The sequence below is a fragment of the Clarias gariepinus genome, chromosome 4 (assembly GCF_024256425.1).
Source record: "Clarias gariepinus isolate MV-2021 ecotype Netherlands chromosome 4, CGAR_prim_01v2, whole genome shotgun sequence".
NCBI lineage: Eukaryota > Metazoa > Chordata > Actinopteri > Siluriformes > Clariidae > Clarias > Clarias gariepinus.
The window spans coordinates 19269213-19295583 of NC_071103.1; the positions used below are offsets into that span (position 1 = coordinate 19269213).

At 35.2% G+C, this 26371-nt stretch overlaps 2 protein-coding genes across 2 annotated transcripts; one reads left to right on the top strand and one right to left on the bottom strand.

Annotated features, from left to right (window-relative positions):
- The first annotated feature begins 6192 nt into the window (after positions 1-6192).
- Positions 6193-9228, top strand: LOC128521007 (uncharacterized). The gene is made up of 8 exons (XM_053495512.1): positions 6193-6345; positions 6555-6684; positions 6848-7056; positions 7339-7578; positions 7809-8144; positions 8327-8581; positions 8740-8861; positions 8953-9228. Exons 1-8 carry the CDS (start codon positions 6282-6284, stop codon positions 9094-9096), a joined length of 1500 nt encoding a protein of 499 aa, XP_053351487.1. The 5' UTR covers positions 6193-6281; the 3' UTR covers positions 9097-9228.
- Positions 9229-9240: 12 nt separating this feature from the next.
- plekhg6 (pleckstrin homology domain containing, family G (with RhoGef domain) member 6) lies at positions 9241-24993 on the bottom strand. Its single transcript, XM_053495510.1, has 15 exons — positions 24496-24993; positions 21029-21245; positions 20121-20243; positions 19692-19850; positions 19290-19385; positions 18919-18969; positions 18425-18574; positions 18206-18316; positions 17915-18064; positions 17007-17141; positions 16810-16929; positions 16281-16413; positions 14093-14208; positions 12594-13849; positions 9241-11351 (listed from the first exon to the last, which is right to left on the bottom strand). The coding sequence occupies exons 2-15, from the start codon at positions 21173-21175 to the stop codon at positions 11177-11179; spliced, it is 2922 nt and encodes a 973-aa protein (XP_053351485.1). The 5' UTR covers positions 21176-21245; positions 24496-24993; the 3' UTR covers positions 9241-11176.
- Between the last annotated feature and the right edge of the window lie 1378 nt (positions 24994-26371).

Below are 26371 nucleotides of genomic sequence, written 5' to 3' on the forward strand. Positions count from 1 at the left end.
AGTGTCAACATTATACCTGGTTTCATTATTATTATTATTATTATTATTATTATTATAACATTTATGTAAATTAGCACTATACACTAAAGAACAGCAATCTGTTTACTTACTTTTTGGTACGTCTGCACATATAAAACAATCTGTAATTCCTACACCCTCTTTCAATGTTGAAATTTAGATACATGAAAATACATTATAATTTGTTTTATATTGTTTTATCTTTGTTATTCTGTGAATTTTCATGATTTTTAAAAACAGTTAAAGAGCAGTAAAGAATTTCTCTAAAGATTTTTTTAAATGTGAAAATCTTTATTGTGCATAGTAGGAGTATACCACAGTGCCAAAATCTGTATCTTTGTCTTTTAGGCACTCAAAATATTACTGTCTATTTTTCCATGTGGGTGTAATACTAAGTTGAGCTGTGTGAAGACCCCTTATGCTTATCATTGCTCGTAACCACTTATGATAGATATATAAACCAACTAGGAAATTTTATTTAGAATTAATTTTATTTTTTAAATTGTATTTAAAAAGTTAAACTTATATATTTTAAATTAATTACAAATAAATTGAAATAAATAAAATTTCATGTATTTAAAAGTATTTTTATTTTAATGATTATGGCTTACAAAATATTGCTTATTTTCATTGAATAAAAAGAAAATAAGAAATGTATCTGCAAATAATTGAATATCCACCTTTCACTCCATGAATATCCTTTGATATAGTGTGAATTGTGTCTATGATCACAAAGTGTCTATAATAGTTGGCCAAGCCCCAAGGAAGCATGTACATGTTTCTTTCTTGTGGGCAGCTTACTTTTCCTGCCGTTTTAGTAGCCCATGCTCAATTCAATATCACAGGGAGAAGGAGTCTGGAGTTTGGAGTCTGCAGTCGCTGGAGTCTGTGGGAGCCATACCCGGTGGCTGCCTTTTGCAGCCTGGGTCACGTTAATGGCCGCAGGTAAGGCATGATGCCAGCTGTCATTGTAAATTTTCTCCTGTTGTCCTTGACTATAATTTATGCCGCTGGAATTTCATAAAGTCATAACGTTTGGTGTCTTCATTAAAATAAGCAGAAAAATCTGGAAGGCTTCTCATTTCATGTTTTTTGCGACTGTGCCTCAATGTCATTATATGGCGTGTGTTTGGTCTGCAGGTGCTGAGCGATTGTGCCCACATCCCAAAGAGGCACATCAGCTCAGCTGTGGTCACCTGCAGCCCTTCAAAGAGCTGCTCTAGCAGCACCTGTTGCTGAATATTGATTTTTTTTTTTAGAGGTGCCCCAAATCTTCTTGTGGGTTTTTTGTTTTGGATCCGGTTCCGGCCCACCTCCTTGCATTCTCCACCAGTATAGCTGTTTGACCATGAGGAGTAAAACACAGACACTAGGTGCTCTAACGAAAAAAGTGCTCTTTTATTTATAAAGTGCAAATAAGCAGCAGCTTCTTACTATATCCGGCACACACACTATGTAACACTAGCAGTCTGACTTGGCTGCCTGGAACAGGTGGGGGTGTCCGGATGGCGAAGTAAGGCAAAATGTAAACCATCGGGAACACGGGCAGCCTGCCGTCAGAATAAATATATACTCATCAGTCACTTCATTAAGTACACCTTTTCAACTGCTAATTAACACAAATATCTAATTGGCCAATCACATGGCAGCGACCCAAAGCATTCAGAATAGACATAGTCAAGACTATCTGCTGAAGTTTACATCCAGCAAATATGTGAAATATTAGTTGGTGCCAGACAAGTTGGTCTGATAATTTTTTTAACTACGGATCTACTGGGATTTTCAACAAAAATCTATCTTAAGGGTTTACAGAGTTCTCTGGGCCAAAATGCCTTGTTGATGCCAAAGGTCATGGGAGAATGCGGAGACTGATTTGAGCTGATAGGCAACAGTAACTCAAATAACATCTCATTATAACTGAGGTATTCCAAAATGTCATTTCAAAATGTTAACAATTTCTATGTTTACATTAGGCTTGCAATAAGATTTTATTTATTCAATTTATTTTGTTTTTTTAAGAACATATATTTCTTTTTATGTATAAATAATGATTAAATGATTTTTATTTATTTATATTAACTATAAACAATCCAGTTGTTTTCTGCCAATAATTTTAGCACTGCAAAGCAAAGCTGCTTTAGGGATTAAGATGGTTTAAAAGCTTGTGAAATTGCTTATTTTGAAATATATACATGCCTTTTTTTTAAAAAGTGCATCACAATGCATGTTTGTCTCAACCAAATTCCCTATGAAACTTAAAACTAAAAAAAGCTCAATAATCAAAACTTCCTAAAATATTAATAATACAATTTATATTATATGTTTAGTTGAATTAGTGAGAGTAAGTAGCTTTAAGTGGCATGATTTGTTAATCAGCTATTGAAAAACTGAAATGCTTTACTCTGTATACACACTGACATCCTAATGGCAAACTATTCATGATCATAAATAAGCAGCATATTTAAACTCCCACTATTCATTAAGAAGCAGAAAAAGATGATCAGATTAGAACGGGGGCAAAATACTGTAAGAGCACAGACAAAAATATGAACTTAGACATTATGATAGTTTCCAGTGGTCGGATTGTTCCAGCAGAATGCCGTTGGCTGAACTTCTAATCAGACCATACAAAAATGATTTGCATCTCTGCATTTATTATTTAGTGCATTGCTTTTGCAAGCATATCAGAAATGTGTTGTGTGCTGAAGTCAGCGCAATCAGCAGTCGAACAATCACGCATCTAAGACAATTATTTTATGCTTGTGCAGGAAAAAATAAACTCTGTTACAGTCTTTAGTCCTCTCTGTGAGGGACTTGATGCTTCTCAATGAGTGGAAAAACATGATTATATTATTGTTTACGAGAGCAAGATAAAGGATATAAATACAACATGCTGGCATGCCCTTTATTGTTTACAATGGGGACACATCAGGAAATAAAGCCTGATGCATGAAAGATAATAGAGCATGAGGCTCTTCAAGAGTGTGCTGTCTGTGGGTGTGTGTGGTTTTTCATGTTTTCGACACCTCTTTTTACAAATGACTGTGGGCCGAGGTATGTTTATGGTGGAATAGAATGTGCTTTATGTATGATTTTTTTTTTAGTTTTGATTAAATGTCTTCATTGAATTTGTATTTATCATTTTGTTTATTATGATTGATATGATTGATCCCCCAAAGTTTATAAAGCTATTTTTTTTATATGAAAAGCTTCAAAGCAAAAAGAACAAGCTTAGAAGCATGACATATTTGGCAATTATCCTTAAAATATTCTAGTAGTTTTTTTATTTTGGGGGCAGGTTTATATACACTATACACTACATATATAAAAGTCAGAAGAGTTCAAATAAATTACTGCAGGAAAAAATAAGAGAACCAAGAGGTGAGTTTTAAATGTGGCAGGTTTAAGTAGGCTAGAAGGGAATGAATCAAGCTGCGTTCAATAAATCTTACCACTTCGTTTGTCGCGTGTTAATATTTTCCAACTCTACACATTTACAGTATTCCTACACGTTACACTCTATTTCCATGTGAGGGTCTTTATCTCTTCCTCTGTCTATTTAAATCAGCTGGTTCTCTAACTGAGAGCACGTAGGAAAGACCCTATCACTGCTATTGCTCACACTTACCCCCTCTTACAAAGCTACATGTGTTCCAGCTACATGTGTTCCAAACACAACATGCCAATTTATCTGCTTATCTGTTGTGGTACTGCTACCATTTTTGTAACGAGCATTGCGTGTGGGTGTGTGTGGTCCTCACGTTTAATCCGTTCTCATGAAACAGAAAATACTGTTCGGAAATTATCAAAATTTTATTCTATTCTCTAGAATTGTTTTTAAATTAAAGGCTTATTTTATTTATTAATTATTTATACATGATGAGTAAATTTCATACTGTAATATTATATATAATATTATATACTGGTTAAACCTACTTCTCCTCATGTTTTATGCTGACAATGCATGTTTTGTAAAGAAAAAACTGCTTTATGCATAAATGAGAGTACAAATAATAAGAGTAGCAATTATCCACTAATTACAGTGAATTAATTCAAAATATTTATTTACTGAATTCAAACTAAAGTAGTAACAGGACTGTACAGGATCTTATTTTTATTTTATTCTAATATATGTATCTTATATTAAAGTGGCTAACTTTTTCTGCCTACTAACTACTTCCACCTTTATTGAAATGTAATTTTTAGTTCTTGATTTTTTGGAACCCTTGGTTAAGGTGGTTAATACTGTACATTTATGTTTTGTGTGTATGTGTGTAGAGCAGTGGTGGCTCAGACGGTTAAGGCTGTAGGTTACTGTGTTTCTGGTCGGGGGGTTTGAACCCCAGCACTGCCAAGTTGCCACTGTTGAGCCCTTGAACAAGGCACTTAACCCTATCTGGGGCTGCTGTATCCTGGCTGACCCTCTGCTCTGACCCCAGATTCCTACACATACTGATGTACAATATTATATAGTTAGTATATAACTGTCTAAGGGTGCCAAAACAATCAGGAACTGAAATAGACACTGACATTGGTGTCTAATTTGTGATCCACCACACTTAACATTGTGAATTATTATTATCTTTTTATCTATTATTATTTATAGGTCATCTTCATTTTGTTCTTTCTTATCTGTTTGTTCTGAGGGTGAATATAAAATGTGACATGTGACTGTTACAAAAACGCATATAGAATGTTAGAAATATATTCAGCTCATCAAAATATATCTTATTAGCCTTATTTTTTGTAATAATTATTATTAATCTGTGAATTAACTACTAAGAATCATACAACACAACCTACATACAAAGTACACAGATATGAGGTTGAGGAATGTACACATTAATCAATTTACATAATGCTTTAAGGCCATAAATGCGTTAATAATATGCAGTTTAAATTGTCTTTGGAGAGAACACAAATCTTTGTTGTTAAATGTTCTCATTTTTCCACACACACACACACACACACACACACACACACACACACAAAAACGCAAAATTTAATCACAATGTGCAATAAGGCAAAGGAAAAATATTGGATAAATGATTGAATCATCTGGGTAAAATAAGCTCTTAACTTCTTTAGTGTCGCATGGAAAAAGCAATTCATTAGAATATTGTGTAAGCAGCACACGGTGGAAAACTATTCTGCATATTCACTAGCAGTAAAAATTATGTTCTTCTTTCAAGTCCACTCACAGTGATGGGAGAAAAGGCTAGAATACCCAAGAAGTAAAAAGAGTTGAGAGGGGGGATTGAGTCATCCAAAGCATCATTACTCTCATCAAAACAACTACTGCCCCCATACGCCACATTTCTCCATCGCCGTCTGTTTCACTCATGCCCTTCAACAAGGTGCCTGGCCTTCCAGGAAGCAGAGCTGAGCTGAACATGCTGACTGCATATCTGATAATAGCACTCAATCAGGCTTCAGTTGAACACAACACAGGCCAGGATTCCACTATACATTTTACACTGCTACTACCTAAAATACTACAAGTTCATTTTAAGAATATGCTTAAAGTTAAGGAAGCACTTTGCTGAAATTTGTTTAAAAAATGTAAACAAGCTGCAGACTTTATGTTGGTGTTTTTTTTTTCATTTCCTTCTTTTTTTCTTTCTTTTCTTTTTTCTTTCTTCATTTCTTCCTTTTTTTTTTTTTTTTTTTGCTAGTGCTGCATTACTTACTCAGTTAGTTGGTAGCCCTCACACACATTACTTCAAGTCATGGGCTTAATTACTGTACATGCATAGTAGCTCATTGTGCCTAACGTGCATTGTTTTGCATTATTAATTAAATTATTAACTTGGTACTTCTAACACACGTGCAGCACAGTATATCGAAAGTAAATCTTTTGTGACTCTTTTGTTTACCACCAACTTTATTTTTCCACTTCTTTACAAGTCAGTCGTGACATACTTTCATAATTGAAATTTAGAAAAGAAGAAACGGGAGAATCCGTGGGTAATTAGAATTGCCTTTGTTTGTCTCTCTCTCTCTCTCTCTCTCTCTCTCTCTCTCCCTTTGTTACTTTCCATTGTGCGTCACTCAGACCACATTTGAGCAAATTCTGTCTTGAAGTCATGTGACATAGAAGAGGAATTACCTCGAGTGAAACACACCCCCACACACACCTACAGAATAATATACATGCTCAGCCCCAATCCGGCATCTCAGTTGGAGAAAGAGAGAGGTTACCAGCAAGTAGTGGAACATTAGCAGCAACAGTTAAAGAATAAAACTTACTGCTTATTGAAAAAATGGCACAAGCCTATAGGAAAGTGCATGTTCTGCTTCTTTTAGCAACGGCCATGGCTATCTCAAGTAAGTCATTTCACAATATTAACATTAATGTCTTAAATAATATACGTTTTTTTTGTGGTTGTGAGCATCAACTGGATGGAATTCACTAGTGTGATTGTGAATAATCTGTGTACTGCCCTAGTGCTTAAATTACCTTCTCATTCAGTCAGTTGATTTAAAGTATAAATGTTCTACAACAGATATTAATTACATTTGTGTGTATCTTGCAGGTGGCAACTGTGTGAGGCACACTGAGGTTTTTGTGGCTAGTGGCTCGGTTGCAGTGTTGCCTTGTGTAATGTCTTACCCAGTTAAACACTCTACTGCTGTCACCTGGAAAAGAATTATGGAAAAGAACAGGTGAGATTCAACTCGACTTTCTCTTGGACATGTAATCTCCTTTACATAGAACTGCAAAAAAAAAAAAAAAAAAAAAAAAACAGTAGGCAGTAATGTGCTAGATCATATACATAAAAAATTCACAAAAAGTTATTAAAAAAAAAAAAACGTTTTGTTTATTCAGTGAAGAACGGACGGTGTGGCGCCGGGACAAGAGTGGGCTTGAATTTCGGCCAGTGGGTCAGGCACCACGTGTTAACAGTCCCTATTCAAACTTTGGGAATTCAGAGTTTAGTCTTCATATTGAAGGGACCAGGGAGGAGGATGCAGGAATGTATCTCTGCGAGGTGGATGGACAGGACATCAAGAAAATCATGCTCTATGTCATCAAAGGTAATATTCCTCCAACACACACAACCATATATCATTTTTTATTTATGCAATATGAGAAAGTACCTGTTTCATGGCCCATTCATAAAATGTGTTGCATCATGAGTCTTAGAGGCTTTATATTTGAAACAAAGAAACACAATATGCCAATGACTAACTTTCTGTCTAATTGTTTTAATTTTTATATATTAAATAGAAATGTATTGTTTACTTCACTGTAACAAAGATGTAGGAGGCTTTTGGAGAAAATACACAATAATAAGGAGGTCTTTTGTTTCCCTGCAGTGTCCTTCACTCCTGCTGTGGTATTCGAGGGTGATCAGCTGATACTGAGCTGCACTGTCAGTCCACAGTCACAGAGAATAATACGAAAGTGGGAATTAAATGGCTCTCCAACTCCCATTCAAAGAGCCATGCCAACATACACAATCAGTAAAGTGTCGCAAAAGGATGCAGGAACTTGGAGTTGCCTGATTGTGCAACAAGAAAGAAACGTAAACGCATCCATATCAGTGCAAGTCAAAGGTGACATTTCCTTTTCACATTGATTGTCCTAATTTAAAAAAAATATATATTGCTTATATAACTTCTTAGTATTTAACCCTCTCATTTCTCTACATAAAATTCCTTTATATTTTAGTCTAGTTAATTTCCGAATAATATGCTTTGAAATTCATCAGTTAACTAAATATTCAGTATGAATAATAATGTTTATTTATTATTTGGTCTGATTTTCCCTGATCGTCTCTTTCCAGGTATACTGTTCCCTAGAGACACCTCAGAGGTAGTGTATGCAGCACTGGGCTCCTCTGTCACCCTGCCTTGTATCTTCTCAAAGGAATACCTCTTACAAACTGCACACTGGGAGAAAGTTTCAGAAACATACAATCAGCCTGCCGATCTTCCGTTATTTTTCAACGTTTCTGACAGTTTCGGTGTTTCTCAGCACCCCACGGGGCAAGTGGACAGATCATTATTCATTCAGAGTGTGCAGGATGGAGACAACGGCACATACAGGTGTTCAAGTCAGGTGAAGGAAAACGGCCAGCATGGGAAAGTGGAGAGGAACATTAAGCTGGTCACTGCTCAGAGTAAGTGTCAAATTCCAGTCTTTCCAATTTACACTCGCATACTGTTTGCCAGTATCACACAGAGATCAATCATTTTAATTAGAATGTTCTTGTTTTATTGATATGCAGCCTTAGAGAACATAAAATAAAACCAGGTTTAAGAATGTTTACATAACTAAGATTGTGTAACTGTGCCTCCACAGTTCTGACCTCAAAAAGAAATGGCAATACGGTGCTGACCTGTCGAATTAGCAACACCAGCCAGGTCACCGGTTATGAGTGGATCTATGTGGAATATGGTGAAAATTATACACAGACATTCACCTCTGTCCAAAAGTCAACATCGAATGTGCTGAAAGTGCCAAAAGACAAGCACCTAGGACTAGGAGAATGGATGTGCAGTTTCTATAACCAGAATCAGCTTCTAGGAAATGTAACTTACCACCTGCAAATGATGAGTAAGTACTGCTTCCAAATGTAACGCTTACTTCCGTAAAAAAAGACAACTGATTTTTAAGACTCTCAAAATGTATTTTAATAAGGATATCATAATATATAAATAAATGGGTTTTGCATCTCAGTAGACTCACTATGTTGTGTATGTGTGTATGTGCAGGTGGTTTGGAAGGACAGCAAAAATCTACAAGTGGAACCAAAGTAGCCACCATCATAGGAATGTGCTTCCTGTTCTTATTGTTGGCACTAATTTTGATTCAGCTGTACAAAAACCATCGAAGGGTAAGTTGATGGTTGATATTTAATGTGTTAAAAATGTTTACAATGGAAATAGATACCAGAAAATGACACTCTTCTCATTCTGTGTGTGCAGAGAAAAATGGTCTTACAGTATCCAGCTATGGAGACAATTGTCCACCTTGCTGCTAATGAGCGAGAATTTAGAGAACGAGCCAAAGTGAGAGAGAAAACCCAGAAAGCTGCATGTGGTGAAAATCTAAAATCGTCAATCGTGTAAAATTGTGTAATTGTGAGAACAATGTTACAGAAAAACTGTAATTTGTCATTTACGTGTTTTTGCCTATATTGTGTGTGCAAAGGGGGGGAAGGGAGTGTGTGTGTGTGTGTGTGTGTGTGTGAGAGAGAGAGAGAGAGAGACAGAGAGAGAGAGAGAGAAAGAGACTTTCAGAAAATTGTAGCATAAATTCTCTTACAAACATCTGTTTATAATACTAAGAATAACTACACATTTATTTTTAAGCTTATGTTAATGTATGATACTGTATATAAATATATATCAATAAAGTACACATTATTTTGAATTTCTCCTTTACATATGTATTTTTCCATATTTTCTTTCACAGTATATCCCATATACATTGTGGTGTCTATAGAAAAACATTTTCTCAAGAAAAAAAAAATATATAAATAAACTATGAATAATTTTTATTAAGCATTAGTGAGACAATCAGTGTCAGAAAACTGTGACTGCGAAGTCTTGCACTGATATTTTTGTCGTTTTACACCACATGACTGCAGACTCTATACATTTTTACATAATTAGTTGCATCATATAATATGCACCTTCTATGACTTCATGCAAAGATTTTAATCATAAATGATTTATATACAAAATTGTGAAGAATAAGCTGATTTATCCTGTTACAAAAAGCATTCCGAAACAAATAGAAAAATATTTTACAAAATCTTTCTCAGTCTTTAAACCCAATTTGGAAAAAAAGTGCATGAACTATAATATATATATTTCTAGAAGAAGTGATGAAAACCTGGCTAAGCAATCTAACAGAGTTGGAACAAAGCTGGGTGGAGGAAAATGAGTGGGAGGGGCAATAGACATCGCACACAGTTAAAAGCAAAATGTGGGCAATTTATAAGAACATATTTACATGACAGTCAGAACAAGAAACTGGCTATTTCTTTTTCCAAAAAATTTCTTGCATTTGCCAGCAATAGTTACATCATGTTCTTCAGAATCCATCCTGAGTTCACAGTAAGACACTCAAGTGCACAACTGTACCGTACAATGTTTGCTGCTGTATTCTGCACATCATTGCACTGTGTTACAAGTGCCTTGGTCATACAAAAAAGCATTAGGCTAACGTTATTTTAGTTTTGACAATTGACAGTTTTTAATATTTAAATTGCATCAGTGTCACTTTTATTTTTGCCTCAACTGCTCAAGTAGGGAGTGTATTTCATTAATAGTCAAGCAGTTGAGGCAAAGATAAGTGACATGGTGGAGTAGAAAGTTTTTAAACACTGTACAATTGAAATGTGATCAGATTTGTCTCAAAACTAGAAAAAAGAAAACCCTTAGAAGAACCCATTAAACAAATTACATAAAATAATATAGTTTTTACATTTATTCATTAAGCAAAACTATCCAATAATAAATACATTTCCTTTATAAACCTATTGGAGTATAAGTTACTTTAAATGGGTGAATTAAGTCATTTGTTTCAAATTAGGTTTTTTTTAAGGTTTTAAGAACATAAACATTTACTATTAAAGTCTGGTCTTCACCATGCAGCTTTATGGAACTGTGCCATGTCTCATTCAAAGAAGATTCCTGAGGATCTCAGAAATAGAGTAACAGATGCTCGACCAGGCTGGAGAAGGTTACAAAACAATTTCTAAAGAGTTTCACCTCCATCAGTTCACTTTTAGGGAGATTAAATAATTGGAAGAAATAAAATTCCTCCAGCACATTATGCAAGATAGATCACCAGATCCCGAGGTAAAACCACATTTAAAGCAAAGGTTCCTGTACATTTTCTTAAAAAGATAGTAAATATTCAAGAATTTAGCTCAATATATAAATATAACAACTATAATGTATATGTGTCATTTATATAATTTGCATTCTAGGATTGTAGAATAGCTACGATCACGTTTTTAGGTCAGTTTTAAGTACAGATACAGAAATTCAAGAGAGTTCACAACCTGTCTGAAGTCAAAGTAAACAATGTCTATTCAAAGCTTCTGCAGTGTGTGTTACTGCATTTTGTCCTTAAGGTAGCTTCACCTCTACATTCTACACTAGATTACAGATTCAGGATTTTCGCAGCTGTTTCTCTTTACACCTCACTGTACTCTGCGTCACTATGCCTGGGTGTTTTCTGAAGCTCTGTCGTAGTCAGGGTCTGTTTAAACCAGTCTTCTGGTTCATCTTCAAGCCCAAATCCCAGCACATCCACATCGTCGAAGCACCAGCCTGGCCAGTCCACATTTACACCCTGTGGAGTGACAGCTCTAATGGGAAATGGTAAGAAACGACAGAGATTTTTTAAAAATAGTTGATTGTAGTTCAAATCATAAATAAATAACCCAGAATATCTGGTTATTATTTTCATTGAAATGGTCTTTAAGTACGTTTTGGTAACTATTTAGTAGCAAACAATCATGATGGGGAAAAAATACTGGGAATTTAAGTCATTAAACTTAAAAAAGATTTTTAGTCATAAAGTACATATTAAGTTATTTCAAATTATTAAATTAAATAATGTAATGTTTTATAAAAACATTGTCTAATCTATGTACAAGTAACATAATAAACAATAATTTTAAACAACAGTAACAGTAGCAGTAAACCCTATTTAATCTGTAGATTTTTTCATTTGGAAAGTTAAACAGTAATACTGAGTTGCATAAACACATGGCAGAATGTATGTAGGCACCTGACCATCACAACCAAATGTGATTTTTAAAGATTCTATGCCAAAAGCAATGGTATTTATATGGAGTGAACAGCCTTTACACTTCAGGGTTTATACCTGAAAAACATTTATTATTAGAACATTAATGTTTTGGGGTAGTCAAATTCATCCCACAGGTGGGGATAAAATCAGGTCTCTGTACAGCTGAAAAATTGTAGAGCTTCTGATTTTCCAGTGAAGGAAATACAGCATGCAACGACATTTTAGAAAATTGTGGCAAAAGTTTGAGGAATATGGTTGTGATGGTCAGGTGTCCACCTGATATAAATGCTGTCTAAGTACAGTGCTGCATGTTTTTGACTGAAAATTAAATGCATGTATTCTATAATTTGTTTGCAATAATAGTTAACGATAAGTACTAAATGGCTTTTTAATTAAAAACTACAAAGTGGTTCTCTCTGACGTAGTATTGTGTATATATGATGTGTAACTTAAGTGCAGATTTTTTTTCTGTGTAGGAAGACCAGCACAGTAAGATCACGACGCAAACATAAAACACAGAATGAAACCATCGTCTCCTTTTTGCACACAAAAACCTTTTGTTTTACACTCATTTCTTTCGCATGGAACAAATAACATCCATCAAGCAGAGAGTTTCATATTTTAGTAATAATTCCATTCAGTGAATTTAAGTTTGTTGAAATATTGAGTGGAAAACCAAACATGTGCAGAGAGCATTGTGTTATAAACACAAGAAACAACTAAAGAGTAAAACTGGATTAACTGTCTATTGGATTTAATTAAGTTATCAGACAAATAAACTAAACATAAAAATTACCTGCTTTTCCTGTCCTTGCCACAGCTGTCCACGCTGATCTCTGTTCCTGTATAAGAATCCAACCATGATGTTCTGAACTGCTCTTGCTCCTCCGCTCCTGTCCTTTTCTCTCTTTCACTATACGAACGCGATGGAGGAGTCGAATTCGTGTCTAAATGATTCCTCTCTGTTTTTGCTATTCCACGCTCCCTCTCCCGCTCCTTGGCCCTATTTAAAAGACTCTGCAAAGGGGACTGTAGATCAGGTAAGGATTCACTTCTCTGGGTTTTAATTTTTGGTATTTTTTTGGAGTTTTGATCTTGTGCCTCTTTAGGCAGCTCGGATTCTGATAAGCTTTGAGAAGGAACATTCCAGAACACCCCTCGGTTTTGCTTTACAGACCCCATTTTAAGCACCAGGTGGTCCTGAGATTTGGAGGATGTGTTGGAGGGTCTGTGAATATTATGGTCTTCAACAGAATCTGAGACTGACTCGGAGTTCCTGTTGGAGAATGACGTTGATGATATAAAATCTTCTGACATCCTCCTGGAGCCGTCGAGGACTGATGATGGCTGGGAATTTATTGGACGCTTCCTACGTATCTTTGGTGACTTTAACATTCTTGTGAATGTCCCTGATTCTGAGAGAGACTCATCAGCTGATTGTGGAGGCCAAGAATCCTGCCGCAGATCTGATTTCTGTGACTGTTCCTGTGTGTCACTTATTGAAGACTCTGGCACAAATTTGCTTGGTAATAAAAACTGTCTGTATGACTGGCTAAGTGCACTGTTTACCTTTAATCCACCAACTAACACATGATGCGCACCACTGGGCTTGCTGGTCTCTAATAAGTCTTGTTGTGGAAGGGCATTGGAATTTTTTTGTGATTGCAATTTGCGAGTCCACGTTACCCGTCTTTCATTTATTGGACTATTAAAAACATCATTGTATTCACAATGTCCATTTTTACTGCTCTCTATCCCTTTAGGTTCTTGTGCTTCGAATTGGACATCCAGTTCTTCGTCTCTGTTTTGCATTTGTTTTCTCAAAAAATGTGCGTGTGCATCTTGGTTATGCAAATTCTGCTCTTCTACCTCTAACTGTATAGCTGTAAACTTGGGAGAAGCTAAATGACTTTTATACATTGACTGTTCCTCCGTGTCTTTGATTTTTAGCAAACTCGCAGGAGGAAATGGGTCTAGCTCCTCTAGAATTTCATCACTGGTCTCCTCAGGTTTCACTGTTTTCTCCTTTATTTTTAAAGACTGCAAGTCTTCCTGTAAGTCAAAAATATTTACAAAGAGATCATAAAGAGACTGAAATTAAATACTGGAAACCATAAACATTTTATTAGGTGATCAGATTGACTTAAACCAGGTTTTTATTTATTTATTTTTTTTGCATTTGTATAAAACTACAAGAGAGGATGGGATATAACATGTATTTTGTATGTATTCAGCAAGCCTCCCCAGCTTTGAGCCTTTGTGGTCTATAAGATCTAGGTTAGAGTCATACAGTACCTGGGCTTGGTGGATAGTAGAGATCCATGCTGTGCAGGTCTCTGGGTTCGGGGTAGAAACACTGTACACACTGACAGGACAGCCTAGCTCACTCACCTCCACTAAGGCAAAAGAGTCTGAGAGGGAGAGAGAAAGAAGTACTGTATATGTAAGCCCTTGACATTCACATAAAATGTAAAAATGTGAACTAAACAGAGCTACCTTTTGCCAATGATCATGCTGTTTCACCATTGTGTTTAACATTAATACTAAATCTTGGTCTGTATCTGCATGATTTGAATTATGTAAAGATGCTTTGCGGGATTTAACATAATTAACAGCATTATACAAATAAATGAAAGTAAAATGTAAAAATTATTGATATGAACCAATAATCAATAATCCGATAAAGAACACATCCAAGTTGTAGTTGGTATACACTAATCAGCCAAAGAAATTGAAAGCACCCATGTTTAGGGTTCCCCTTGTGACACCAGGGTGGCTCTGGCCTCTCAGGACATGGTATATAGCCTCAGGTAATGTTCTTATCAAGCACCAGAATAGAAAAAAAATGTAAACTCAGTAAAATTGACCAGGTCATGGTTGTTGGTGCCTGCTGATGTCCTGAGATTTTTACGCAAAACAGTCTCTACAGAGTTTTAATGAATGGTGCAAAAAATCTAAATCAGCATCACTTCTCTATGTGGAAAAGCTTCATAGATAACAGAGATAAAACTGCAGATGCCAAACTGGTTTGATTTGACAGGAAGGCTGGGGTAATACGAATAATATCTCAGAAGAGACAACACATTAAACCTTGAAATTATGATAAATGTGCAGGGGAATAGGTATTTTCATTAGAGTGACCTGTGAGAATATGGTCTGGAATAAAGCATGTATTTCACATTTAGTAGTCAGTGGTACTATATGACGCCCAAATCAAATTTATCTGAGATTTCAGCATTAACCATAACGTCAGATGCTATAAACAAGAGACCTTTCACGGTTTTAATGAAAGCACTAATGCCGTTACTGTTGGTTTCATTAGAGCTCAATGCAAGCATGCGATACAATTAATCATGTCAGTTTAGATCATTGATTTACCTCTGAAACTGATTCTTATCATTTGATCCTAAGATATGCATAAATAAAATCTTCTGATGTGTATCATTTGCATCTCTTTATACCGGAATTTACCTAAAACTTGAGAATAAATTTCCTGCTCATTAAAGTATGCCTACACACATGCAAATTGTGAGAAAAATCCATTGAATTATTATGATACTTAAACAAATAAGTGTAATACGTTTCAGACCAAAGTTGGTAAAATAGGTTTCCGTAGATATAAATTATTTTAGGCATATTTATATGTATAACAAAAGGTGTTTGCATTTGAGTATGTCAATGCAGCTTACACTAGATGTAACATCTTCTGAATCCTATGACTTCATAGAACCTGATGTTTAAGTTTAATAATTTCACTAATAATTAACAAATAATTAATATAAGTGCTTGGAAAGCAAACCAATTACTCAAATTAGATCTGTGAAGTGGCTAATTATGATTGTTATTTTAATTACATACTAATTATTGATAACACATTAATTTAGGGAACACCTATGACGTGTTAAATACAGTATAGGTTTATTGTTTAATAAAATCCAAATTAAGCACTATAGTTTATTGAATTATTTGTAATGACTTTATTTTAAAAAATTAATTGTAATGTTAAGATTGTTTTGCCATAGTATTTAGTAAAGGCATTATTACTTGTGATAATACTGTACAATAAATGGCCTTGTTAAGCTTTTTTTGATCATTAATTAATGTTCTACTTTTTTAATTTAATTATCTATTTTTTTTATTTTACTAGTGTATAAATGGTTATATGTAATACCTGTTCTAAAACATGTTTTACCTGTTATAATATTTTCAATAAAACCTAATTTATAAGAAATAACTGTATATAACTTAGTAACTGTTCAATTTATGTAATATCCAATTTATTAAACATATAAACACAAAGTTACCACAAAATAAATTGAAGAGTTGAAATAAAGTTTATATGCATTAAAAAGGTTTAAAAAGTATGTTTATATTACTACTTTAGAGTCATTGGCTTAATCTGAAGCTTAAAAGTGAGATTGTGGTTTACAGATATAAAATGTTTTTAAGCAACAAAAAGAATAGAAGATGGTATAAAACTCACAGCCGTCTTTAAGTTCTGCACAGTGTATTCTCTCCAGGGACAGTGGAGGGCGCACTACCTTATGCTTCCCTGACTTCTTTAGGGGTTTGGTCAGCAGGAGCACGTCAGTAAACAGCAGCACCACTACCTCCAGCTAGAGTCACAACACAAAAATATTCTCCTCTTTTGTGGGGATGTAAAGCTCAGACTTCCAACCAATGTGATATAGTTTCTAACCTAACGGTTATAATTCTATATTTAATTTTACCATTGAATGTGTACAATATGATATAATATGATGTAATATGATATGGTATTTGATTGTTATGAAAACAATTCTATATTTGATGTTACCACTGCATCTGCTACAATAGGAAGGACAGTGACATCAGTTTACAAATACAAAGATTTTTTTAATCCATATGTAAATTACAAGTAATTATAATACACTTACACTACTGTTGCCTAAATTTATTTCAGTTGGTCGGTTTTAATAGTCCTAATCATGTTAAAAGCAACTGCAAATTCTAAATTCCATAAATTTTCTTACCTTACTGTCTTTCTTTCCTCTAACCTTCAGAGTGTCCCCCAGTATCAGCTTACGTATGACCTTGGGTCCCATGCCCCGAATAGGGCTAGTTAAATCGAAGCGACAGAACTCCTGCATGTGCTGAGGTGTAAAAATTCATAATCAGTAATACCTTTCATGAAAATAATAATGATGATGTTCTCTAATAATCCACTTACTTTGTTGATTTCTTCACTCATCCCCTGCAATTCATATCCCTCTATCTTTTGGGACATGGCAAAGAGTGCCAACTCATCATCCTTAAAGAGCAAGTAGTCATTGATGCTGTCTAGAAAATGACTGACACTGTTTATCTAAAGGAGAGAGAGAAAAAACATAAATATACACACTGCCACTCTTTTTTTTCCCTTTTGAACAAATTCCTAAATCTGCTTGGTCAGAAGGCGTAATTAATTTTCAATAGCGGCACAGCTCTGACAGTATATTAAAGGTCTATAATAATTCACTAATTCTAATATGTTATCCATGCATTATTTATACTGCTTTTCCCTATCCCAGGAAACTCAAAAAGGCAGAGTACATTTTGGATCATTCAGCCTACACTGACTGTGTACTACATTGGACTGCGGGAAGAAATCAGGGGACCCAGAGGGAACCCACAAAGCACAGTGAGAACATGCAAACCTGCAGAGACTGAAGGAAAGATTTGAACCCCAAACCAGCGACATTGCTAAGCACTAAGCTACTGTGGACAATACAACATCGTTTCTATAATAAGTCATTCACATGGACTTGAATGTAGGACACATTGAATCTTTACACATTAATTTTATTCATATATAATTACCGTGCTTATACATTGATTATTTATTTTTATTGTCTTATCAGCAGTTTATTCTAGTTTCATCTCAAGGAATGGAATCAAACTATATGGAATGGAATATATACCATGCCATTGCATATAAAATAAAGATGTCTGATATTTTATGTTTTTACTTTCTCATTATTTAGTTACCATTATTTAGTACATTATTTCCCAAAGTCTGGAAACTGCACATGGAAAAAAAAAAACACCCAAAGTGGTTTTGATATATGAATGTTGTACTGCTCCATTGAGAAATCTCACCATGCGGTTGAGTTTTTTTTGTGTATTTAGGTCCTGTGTAGCCTTAAGGATAGCCTTTAAAATTAGAGGGTACTTTGTAATCCTCTGGTGGGGCTTTGCCTGCATGTCGCCCACCCGCATCCTCCCACACTGGGGATGAGTCTCCACCCACTGCAAGAGACAACCCAAAATTGGATTATAAAATGCAAGCCACACATAGTTTTATTCTCTTGTCATATACAGTATACTATTCAGGTTTGCATGGATGAAAATAGAATATATACTTCTAAAACAATAACATGATCGTGATACCATAAGAAAAACACTAAAGTGTGGGTTTGTTTCCAGCTGTTTGCGTGTGAACTCCATGTTTCTCTCCTCCTCCCAACAATAATCCAAATATGAAGAAAAACGTTCAGCAAACTATGAGAATAATTTCAAATCAATGTTAGAGTTAAAAAAAATAAAGAGAAATTGAGGGTTTTTTTGGATATTACTGGTGTAGAGGGATGGTCAAGTCATGTTAAATACCTGCAAACATCCTCGCTCAAGCTTTAAAGGATCAAAAGGTTGGCCAGTCAACCTGGCACTCTGCAACATGGGATACAACACTTCATGCCAGAAACGCCTATGAGCATCGAGGATGGAGTGTATGTTAGAAAAGAGCTGGGCAGAAGTAACCTGAAAAAAGAGAAGTGAGATATTTAAGCGGAGTCTATGATCTTGCACTGGGCTGCTTTTAAACACCTACACAAAACCACACAGCGATTAATTCAGCTTTCCGACTTGTCAGCAGAAACGTTTATTACTTATGTTTCCATAGTGCAGCTCTGGTATCTACTCAAGAACCGGATGTTCGATTTAAAATGAATGAGAGAAAAGGTATGAAGAATGACTGTCATGAAAATTTGCACGATAATGACAAATGGGCAAAAATGTGTCTTTAATGTACTTTAGTCTGTTGACAGAAAGAATATTAAAATAAAAACGACAATAGACAGAAAGTTTAAAGTTCATGTACAAACCTCATGAAGAAAACCCTGCTGGTGAACATGCTCAAGTGCAGCAAGAACGAGCTGTAAAAATGTGAGTAAAGCGGATAAAACATAGATTATACATCAATATCAGGAGAGACGCAGAATAATATAGCCAAATGAATTCAGTAAGTTGGCAAATTAAATCAAGAGAAAAATCTGAGAATCTTACTGTACAATATTTAAATAAAGAAAGTAATATGCAAGGCATTAATTTAGTAATATACAACTACTACATATAACTACTACATACTATAGTGTATGCTCATACACTTGGAAAATATTCTTAAGTCATCAAATGTCATGAAAAAAAGGGTTCATAAGTAAAGTTTCAGGAGTGCAGTATCTTGCTGGCATCTTACATCCGTGATGACGGTGAGTTTGTTGATGTAAATAAACTCAGTGTAGAGGAATTCCCAAAGTGCCTCCTGCTGGTGCTTCTGGGTTCTTGCCATTGACTATAAAGAAAATATTTATTTATTTATTTAATATTATAAAATGAAATTATTATTATTATTATTATTATTATTATTATTATTATATTCACAAAAGTTAACATATTTCATTTTATTTTTTAAAGCTAACTTTTTTCCATTCCTCATTTCTCAAATTCAAACCAACACTCTTTGTTCTTCTTCCACCACCTACTCCAAATTCCATCACACACTCCACTGCCTTTTCTGTCCCCATAGTGATCACTCGCTCTCTCGTTAAACTGCTTTTCAGATGTACAGAATCTATCTTAGAATCTGAAGATAGTGTACCTTGTGCGAGGGTACTATATCAGTCCAGCTGTTTTCCAAAACCTCAGCTTTGTCTCCTTGTCCCAAGCTCCAGTTGAGCTCATTAGGCACGGAGAACGCCTGCAGAGTCTGTTTCAACAGCTCGACTTGTGAGGGACCTCCACCACCACTGCCTCGCTCCTGAAAGAGCCAAACAGAGAGCACACAAAGAAGATTTCATTTAAATGCATGGAATACATTTAATTAAATGCATTAGTACTTCATTCATCTTCAGTAAACAATTTATCCTGCCTAATATTGTGTTGAATCCAAATTTCTCCAAGGAACCCAGGGCACATGGAACAAACATGTTCTTGTATATCCAGCATATACAATATAAGATTATTTTGTTTGTGTTTTTTCTTTTCTTTTTTTTTTTTTGGTTTAAAAAAGGAAGAGAAAGTTTTATACCTCCATTATGGGAATATTTTCTGGTGGTCCCTGGTTAAACAGCACCTGAATTGGAGTTCTAGGTTTTGGGGTTTGAGCTCCCTTACCCAATGTAGCGACTAGACGCACCTTTGACTTCTTTTTCTGAAAAAAAATCACAATTTTACAGTGGTTATATGTAGAATTGTATACACACTTGCCTACAAACTTTAATCCACATTAAAAAAGAACCACCATCCACAGCCTTTTCCAGAAACACTGTTTTGAAAACTTTCTGATTCTATCCCAGGAACACTTTCTGGAGCTTATTCAAGGAGCATTATCCTGAGCATTATCCTGAGCTTGGATATTCCAGGAACATTATAATAAATGGTGTTTGTGGAACTGTTTTAGAAAAATAAAAAAAACGCTTAAGTTCATTCTGTTGTAGGGAATATGAGCATGGCTGTGATGCCTATAACTGCATATTGAGGACAACAGCACTCCCTCTTATGTGTGATATGGCCTAAGAACACGTACACACCAAATAATAAACAGAAATTTAAAATGATCGGTTATTCCAAATTACAGGAGATACCATGCCATAAATCATTTTAGCAAAAAGCAAAAAACATCCCAGATGAAAAACCAGTTTAAGCTCTTCACCTGCCAGAAGCTGGTCAAGCAGGTTGACCACAGTTCCAGCACTTACAAGCTGCCACATATAAATTACAAGTGTTTAGCAGCTGAAAGCTTGACTGACTAGATTGGATTTTTCAACCAGGATAGTTCTCAGACAAAGACAAATTAAAGATAGATAATAGATAGAGTTAGATGAAAAAAAAATAATAATAATATATATATATATATATATATATATATATATATATATATATATATATATATATATATATATATATATATATATAGTCCATGTGACATTATAGTACCTGATGACCCACAGTGTGGTATTTATGATTGTCTGCTGCCTTCTGGTGGCTGATGGGTACACCTGCACTTTGTCCAAAAACCCCATCTGCAGCATCACTTTCTTTATCTTTTTCTGCCTCCTTCTGTTTCTTCATCCCTCCATCCATCCCCTGGACATTAAGATTATCTTTATCTGGGTGTCATTGCATCACTAACTTCCTCTGTTGGTCATTCATGCTTTTAAGAAAATCAGGCCAGATGAGAAGATAAGAGAGAGAAAGAAAGAGAGAGAGAGAGAGAGAGAGATTTTTAAAAAGCTTTTTATAGTAAGCATAAAAATATGAACAACACACTATTAGATTATACTACCACAAAATTTATAGGGAAAATTATATAGAGACATATGAAAATTAAAAAAAAATGTACGCCATAAAACAAAAATGTCTTGTAGAAAATAGACTATATAGGGTATATAACGCATTAACAGCAACTGTGCCATGATGTTAAAACTTTCCATAAATAATTGTATGTGACTCTGTTAAATGCTTTTTCTGGATCTTTAAACATCAAAACAAAATAAAAATTGAAGCTTTTGAAATATATCTCTATATTATAAATAAATCTTCCAAGCACACAGTAGATCTGGTCAAGATGGAGAATGTGTTAGAACTTGAGTTATTCTGTTGGCTGATGCTTTAGAGAGTTATACTCACTGTACAAAAGGGACACAAATCCCAATGCTATTTAATTCATATTTTTAGGCGGAAGAGTGTGGACAGCTTTGTGGTAGCTGAGGGGTAGGTGCTTCGGGTCATTTAATATATCCAGTAGATCTTCACCCTTCTCAGGCTAGATTGACGGTTATTAGAAAATCTATTTAAAATCAATTAGCCATCTATACCTGGTGCTTACCACATTGAAGTGCATTATGTAATGCACCCAGTGTTAATGCCCCACTGAGGTGTGAATTTGCTTCTGTGGTCACCTGACACCTGATGGGCAAGGAAGGCATTTCCTGTCACTAGCTGGTCTGAGAGTTTGCTCTTATACAGCTCCTCCTCATAGAAGCTTACACCTTTTTTGTATACTTATACCCATCCTCTGACTTTAAAGCATGTATTACTCTCTTTTGACAATTCTTTTTTTCTAAACTAAAAAAAAATTTTTGAAGGGGCATCCCTCAGTTCCACAACTTAAAAACGAAACCTGACCAAAGTGCCTTTCAAAGGATAAGATAAGGTCTCCATAGACCAAGTTAGGTCATTTGTGATGTTGATCTGAACCAAAGTCCCTCCACTGCCCCAAAGATTAGAAGGAAGATTTTGTGGTTCTGAAATGATTTTATAAAGTTAAAAACGTTTTATTAAGTTAACATTTTGATCAGAAGAAGATTATTGTTAAAATGGCAATAAGAACTTTTTGGTTTAATACCACTTGCAGATAAATTACAATAAGCTCTATTCTCCAAATTCTCCCCAAATGAATGAGTGCCAGATTCATCCAGAGCATTCAATGATGTAAACTTTAAAGCACTTTCTGTAAGTCGCTCTGGATAAGAGCGTCTGCCAAATGCCTAAATGTAAATGTAAATGTAATTCTGAGCTCATCCCTTGTGAATATTATGCATGGCATTATTTGTGGCTCATTAGCGGGTCTCTCCTGTTTTTCAGGAAAAGCTCAGATATGGTGTTTAGACGACCCAGATACAAAAATACTTAATTGTGTTTGTTGTGACAAAAATGAAGGAATTGAAGTCTTTAGCTTTTACATTAAGAGTTAGATGTACAGTATGTTGAGTTGTCTTTGTTATCTTTCAGTATGATGCAAAGAAATAATTGAAAAAACACTAGTGCCATTTTGCTTATCCTTATAAATTGATTGCACTAATATCCATAGCAGGACAGCCAATAGACCAAAATCTCCTCCTAATGAAGAGTAGTACAGTCGATAAGATTACATTTCTAAGCAGGGTTAGAAATATCATCTACTACTATTCCCTTGCTAAGCAAATCAATTGCTAGATAAACAGTTTGTTAAAAAAAAAAAGACTTTTCGTCATAAAAATTCAGGTTGGTGGCAAACAGTATGTTACTGTCATCTCATCAACTGTCCTACTGGCAAAACACACTTCTCAATGCTGCTGTTAAAAGGAATTTTAACTGGATGACACTTCATAAAGAAGTCCAGGTTCTTCATACCTGGGGCAGATATGCTTCCTGCACGCTCACAGAAGCTGACACCATGGTGGACCCAAACAAGTTTATAACCTTCAGTTTGTATTAGAAGATAGAAAGATACACAATCGCTCTCGGCACAGCAGTCACACTTACACAATCACTCACAATCTATTCAGACCATGAGCAGAAAGAAAGAGAGAGATGTACAGCATAGTCTTACAAATGATGCTTTTGTTTAATCTCAAAAACATTAGGAGTGGTGAACCTACTCAACACTAAGCCAGAGCTTTTCAGGGATTTAAGCAAGATTGGAAACTGTAACAATGGTACAACAGTAAAAAATAAAAATCAGCTTAAGTGTAACAGCTTTGAGGTGTCAGTCTAATTCCAAAACAACTTCATCTCTATAACAAACTCATGCATTTCAATTTATGCATTTAATGGATATTACCACTAATTTACACAACACAATAATGACACTATTTCACTATTTCCTTATATCACTGTAAGACAACTATGCTTTCTTAAGTTAATTAATTAACCAATCAATCAATCCAGTCTCCTAGCTTGATTAGGGAAGTGGTTAAAATAACATTTTATTACCCAGTGCACATTTGTCCATAAATCACTCTCACCCCTGTACATATGAATCACATAATTTACCACTTTGTTATTAATTATTAATAGGCCACTTATGCACTCCTGGTTGAAAACAGCTTTTTATTAGCTTCGTATTGTACATGTAATTTGAAATGTAAAATTGAATCTGATCTAATCGAATCTAGTCTAAAAAAAATCACACAATTAAAAAAGAAAGTACAGTAGGTTCATAGGATATTAATCATAGTGTTAAGATACCAAGTGATTCACATGAAGTTAATGAGAACATATTTCTGATAAATAATGAAGGCATGATTCATTAACCACACATACACATGCCTTAAGAGATGAGACACAACAACCCACCCACAACTGACATCACTGCCGACCAAAACACCGGCTCAACTGAATATTACAGAATAACAACTTTTCCAGACAAACTATGGAAAGTTTCTGTAGCTACGTCATAGACATACAGCATTTTCTTTATATACCAGACATATTTTTGTATATACTTTTTAATCATATTTCTGTATGTCATACTAACATCAGTACAATCATACATGTCACAAGCATGTCATGCAAAGCTATGGTCATATAGAAATAAAAGAAATGACAAGTTGTCCTCCTGCATTAACACATTTCCCATCATAAAAACACACACAAGTAGAGTTCAAAACTCCTAAGTTGTGATACACACACGACATTACCTGGGTTAAGTCGCACCAGTTGCCCTCAGGTAGCCATCTTTAGTTCTTCTCTTTTTGTCAGTATGGCTTCCAGACTCTCTACATATCCCTCCCTCTTCCATAACTCTTTCAAAAGTAACTGGTCTAGCAAGAGAAGCTGGATTCTTTTGTCTAGTCTGCATCACTGCAGTTAAGGTGTGTTCGCCAAAGTCTTTTTATTTCTCTTCAGTTCTTGTCTGCTGTTTTAGTCAAGATAACACAAACATGGACAAGAAAGATGTGATGGAAATACATTAGCGTACTTCATTTTCAATTTGATTATATTAATATGACATTTTTTTTACTAGACACTGTCACAAAGCAGCTTTACAGAAAGAATGTAAATATTGATAAGCCAGGGGTAACAGTAGCAAGGAAACTCCAACAAAATAACCATAAGGAAAAAAAGGCTTTGGGAAAGCAGATTAAAAAGGGAACCCATCAAATTCTGGCAAATAATCAATAATTATGTCATATTTATACATTTTTTGAATATGCATTTACCTGTACATCTCCACGTTGATGCAGTGATTCAGATTCAGGTCAAGAGCTCCATCTAATGTTTACATTAAGCATCAGCATGGTTCTACAGTACGTGCCCGACTGGCTGGTTTTAGTATGGTATTTATAAAACGGCTGATGTGAAGATCGGCCTAATACCAATTTCCAGCCCTCAAATGTCTAATTTCAAATGTCAAATGTTTTAGTGAGCATGTGTGCAGTGTAACTTTATATTCCTTTTCAGCTGTTTTATCTCATCCGCGTCTTTTCTGCTTAGTATAGATATGAAGAGTGATTAATTGAATTACCATAAACTTTCTGTCAGCTCAAGCCAGTTTGACTATTCTCCTTTGACCTCTCTTTATCAGAAAGGCATTTTAGGTTGTGAAACTCTCACTCATTGATTTTGTGTGTGTGTTTGTGTGTGTCACAGTCTTCTGTGAAGCTTTTGGGACGTTGTGCGTGAACCTTCCGAATGATCAGTAGTTACTGAAAAACTCAAACCTGCCTACCTGGCACCAAGAACTATGCTATGTGTCAAAGTGAGATCACATTTTCATAATTCTGATATTTTGATGTGAACATCAACTGAAGGTTTTGACCTGTAACTACATGACTATATGTATTGCGTTGCTGCCACATAATTGAGTGAATGAACAGGAGTACAGATGTGCAGTTATTTTACATACAGTATATAAGCTTGTTGAACGATGTTCTGTAAGTGATTCCTTGGATTAACACAGGTGTCTTTATGATTGCACGGTACAATCCATAGGGAAGTCTATGAACGTACATACTTATTTAAACAGTACGGCATTAGTGAGAATAATGTCTCCAGATTGTGATTAGCCAATGTAGTAGACAGTTATTAGCTATTACCTAGCATCAGTATTTCTTTTAAAGACATATTCCCCAAAAGAAGTGCCAACAGGTGGTCCGAAACCCAGTCATCCTTAGAACCAGCCCCTTGCCTGAATAAAAATGGGAGTGCTGCATCAGGTATGAAACCTGTGGACGGTCTGCTGTGAAAATTGTGCATTCTCATCATCTCATTGTCTATACCGCTTTAACCTCATAACCTCATACTCCAGTACACCTATCCTGAATGGCAACTACGCTAATTCTCTCCATCTTTTCTGTATTTTTCTACCCATCCCGAGGCATCTGGAGATTGTGCCAGCTTTAGTAGACAAAGGCCAACCCAGCGAGGTTTCTAAGGCATCTAGAGAAGGACCAGCTCCAGCTGGATTATGCTTTATGATGGTTGGAGCTACACATCCTGCTCCTGTGCTTCCAGTGATCCAGACCCCATCTGCCCTCTGCACCTACTGACTCCCTGTGCTGAACTGGACTTCAT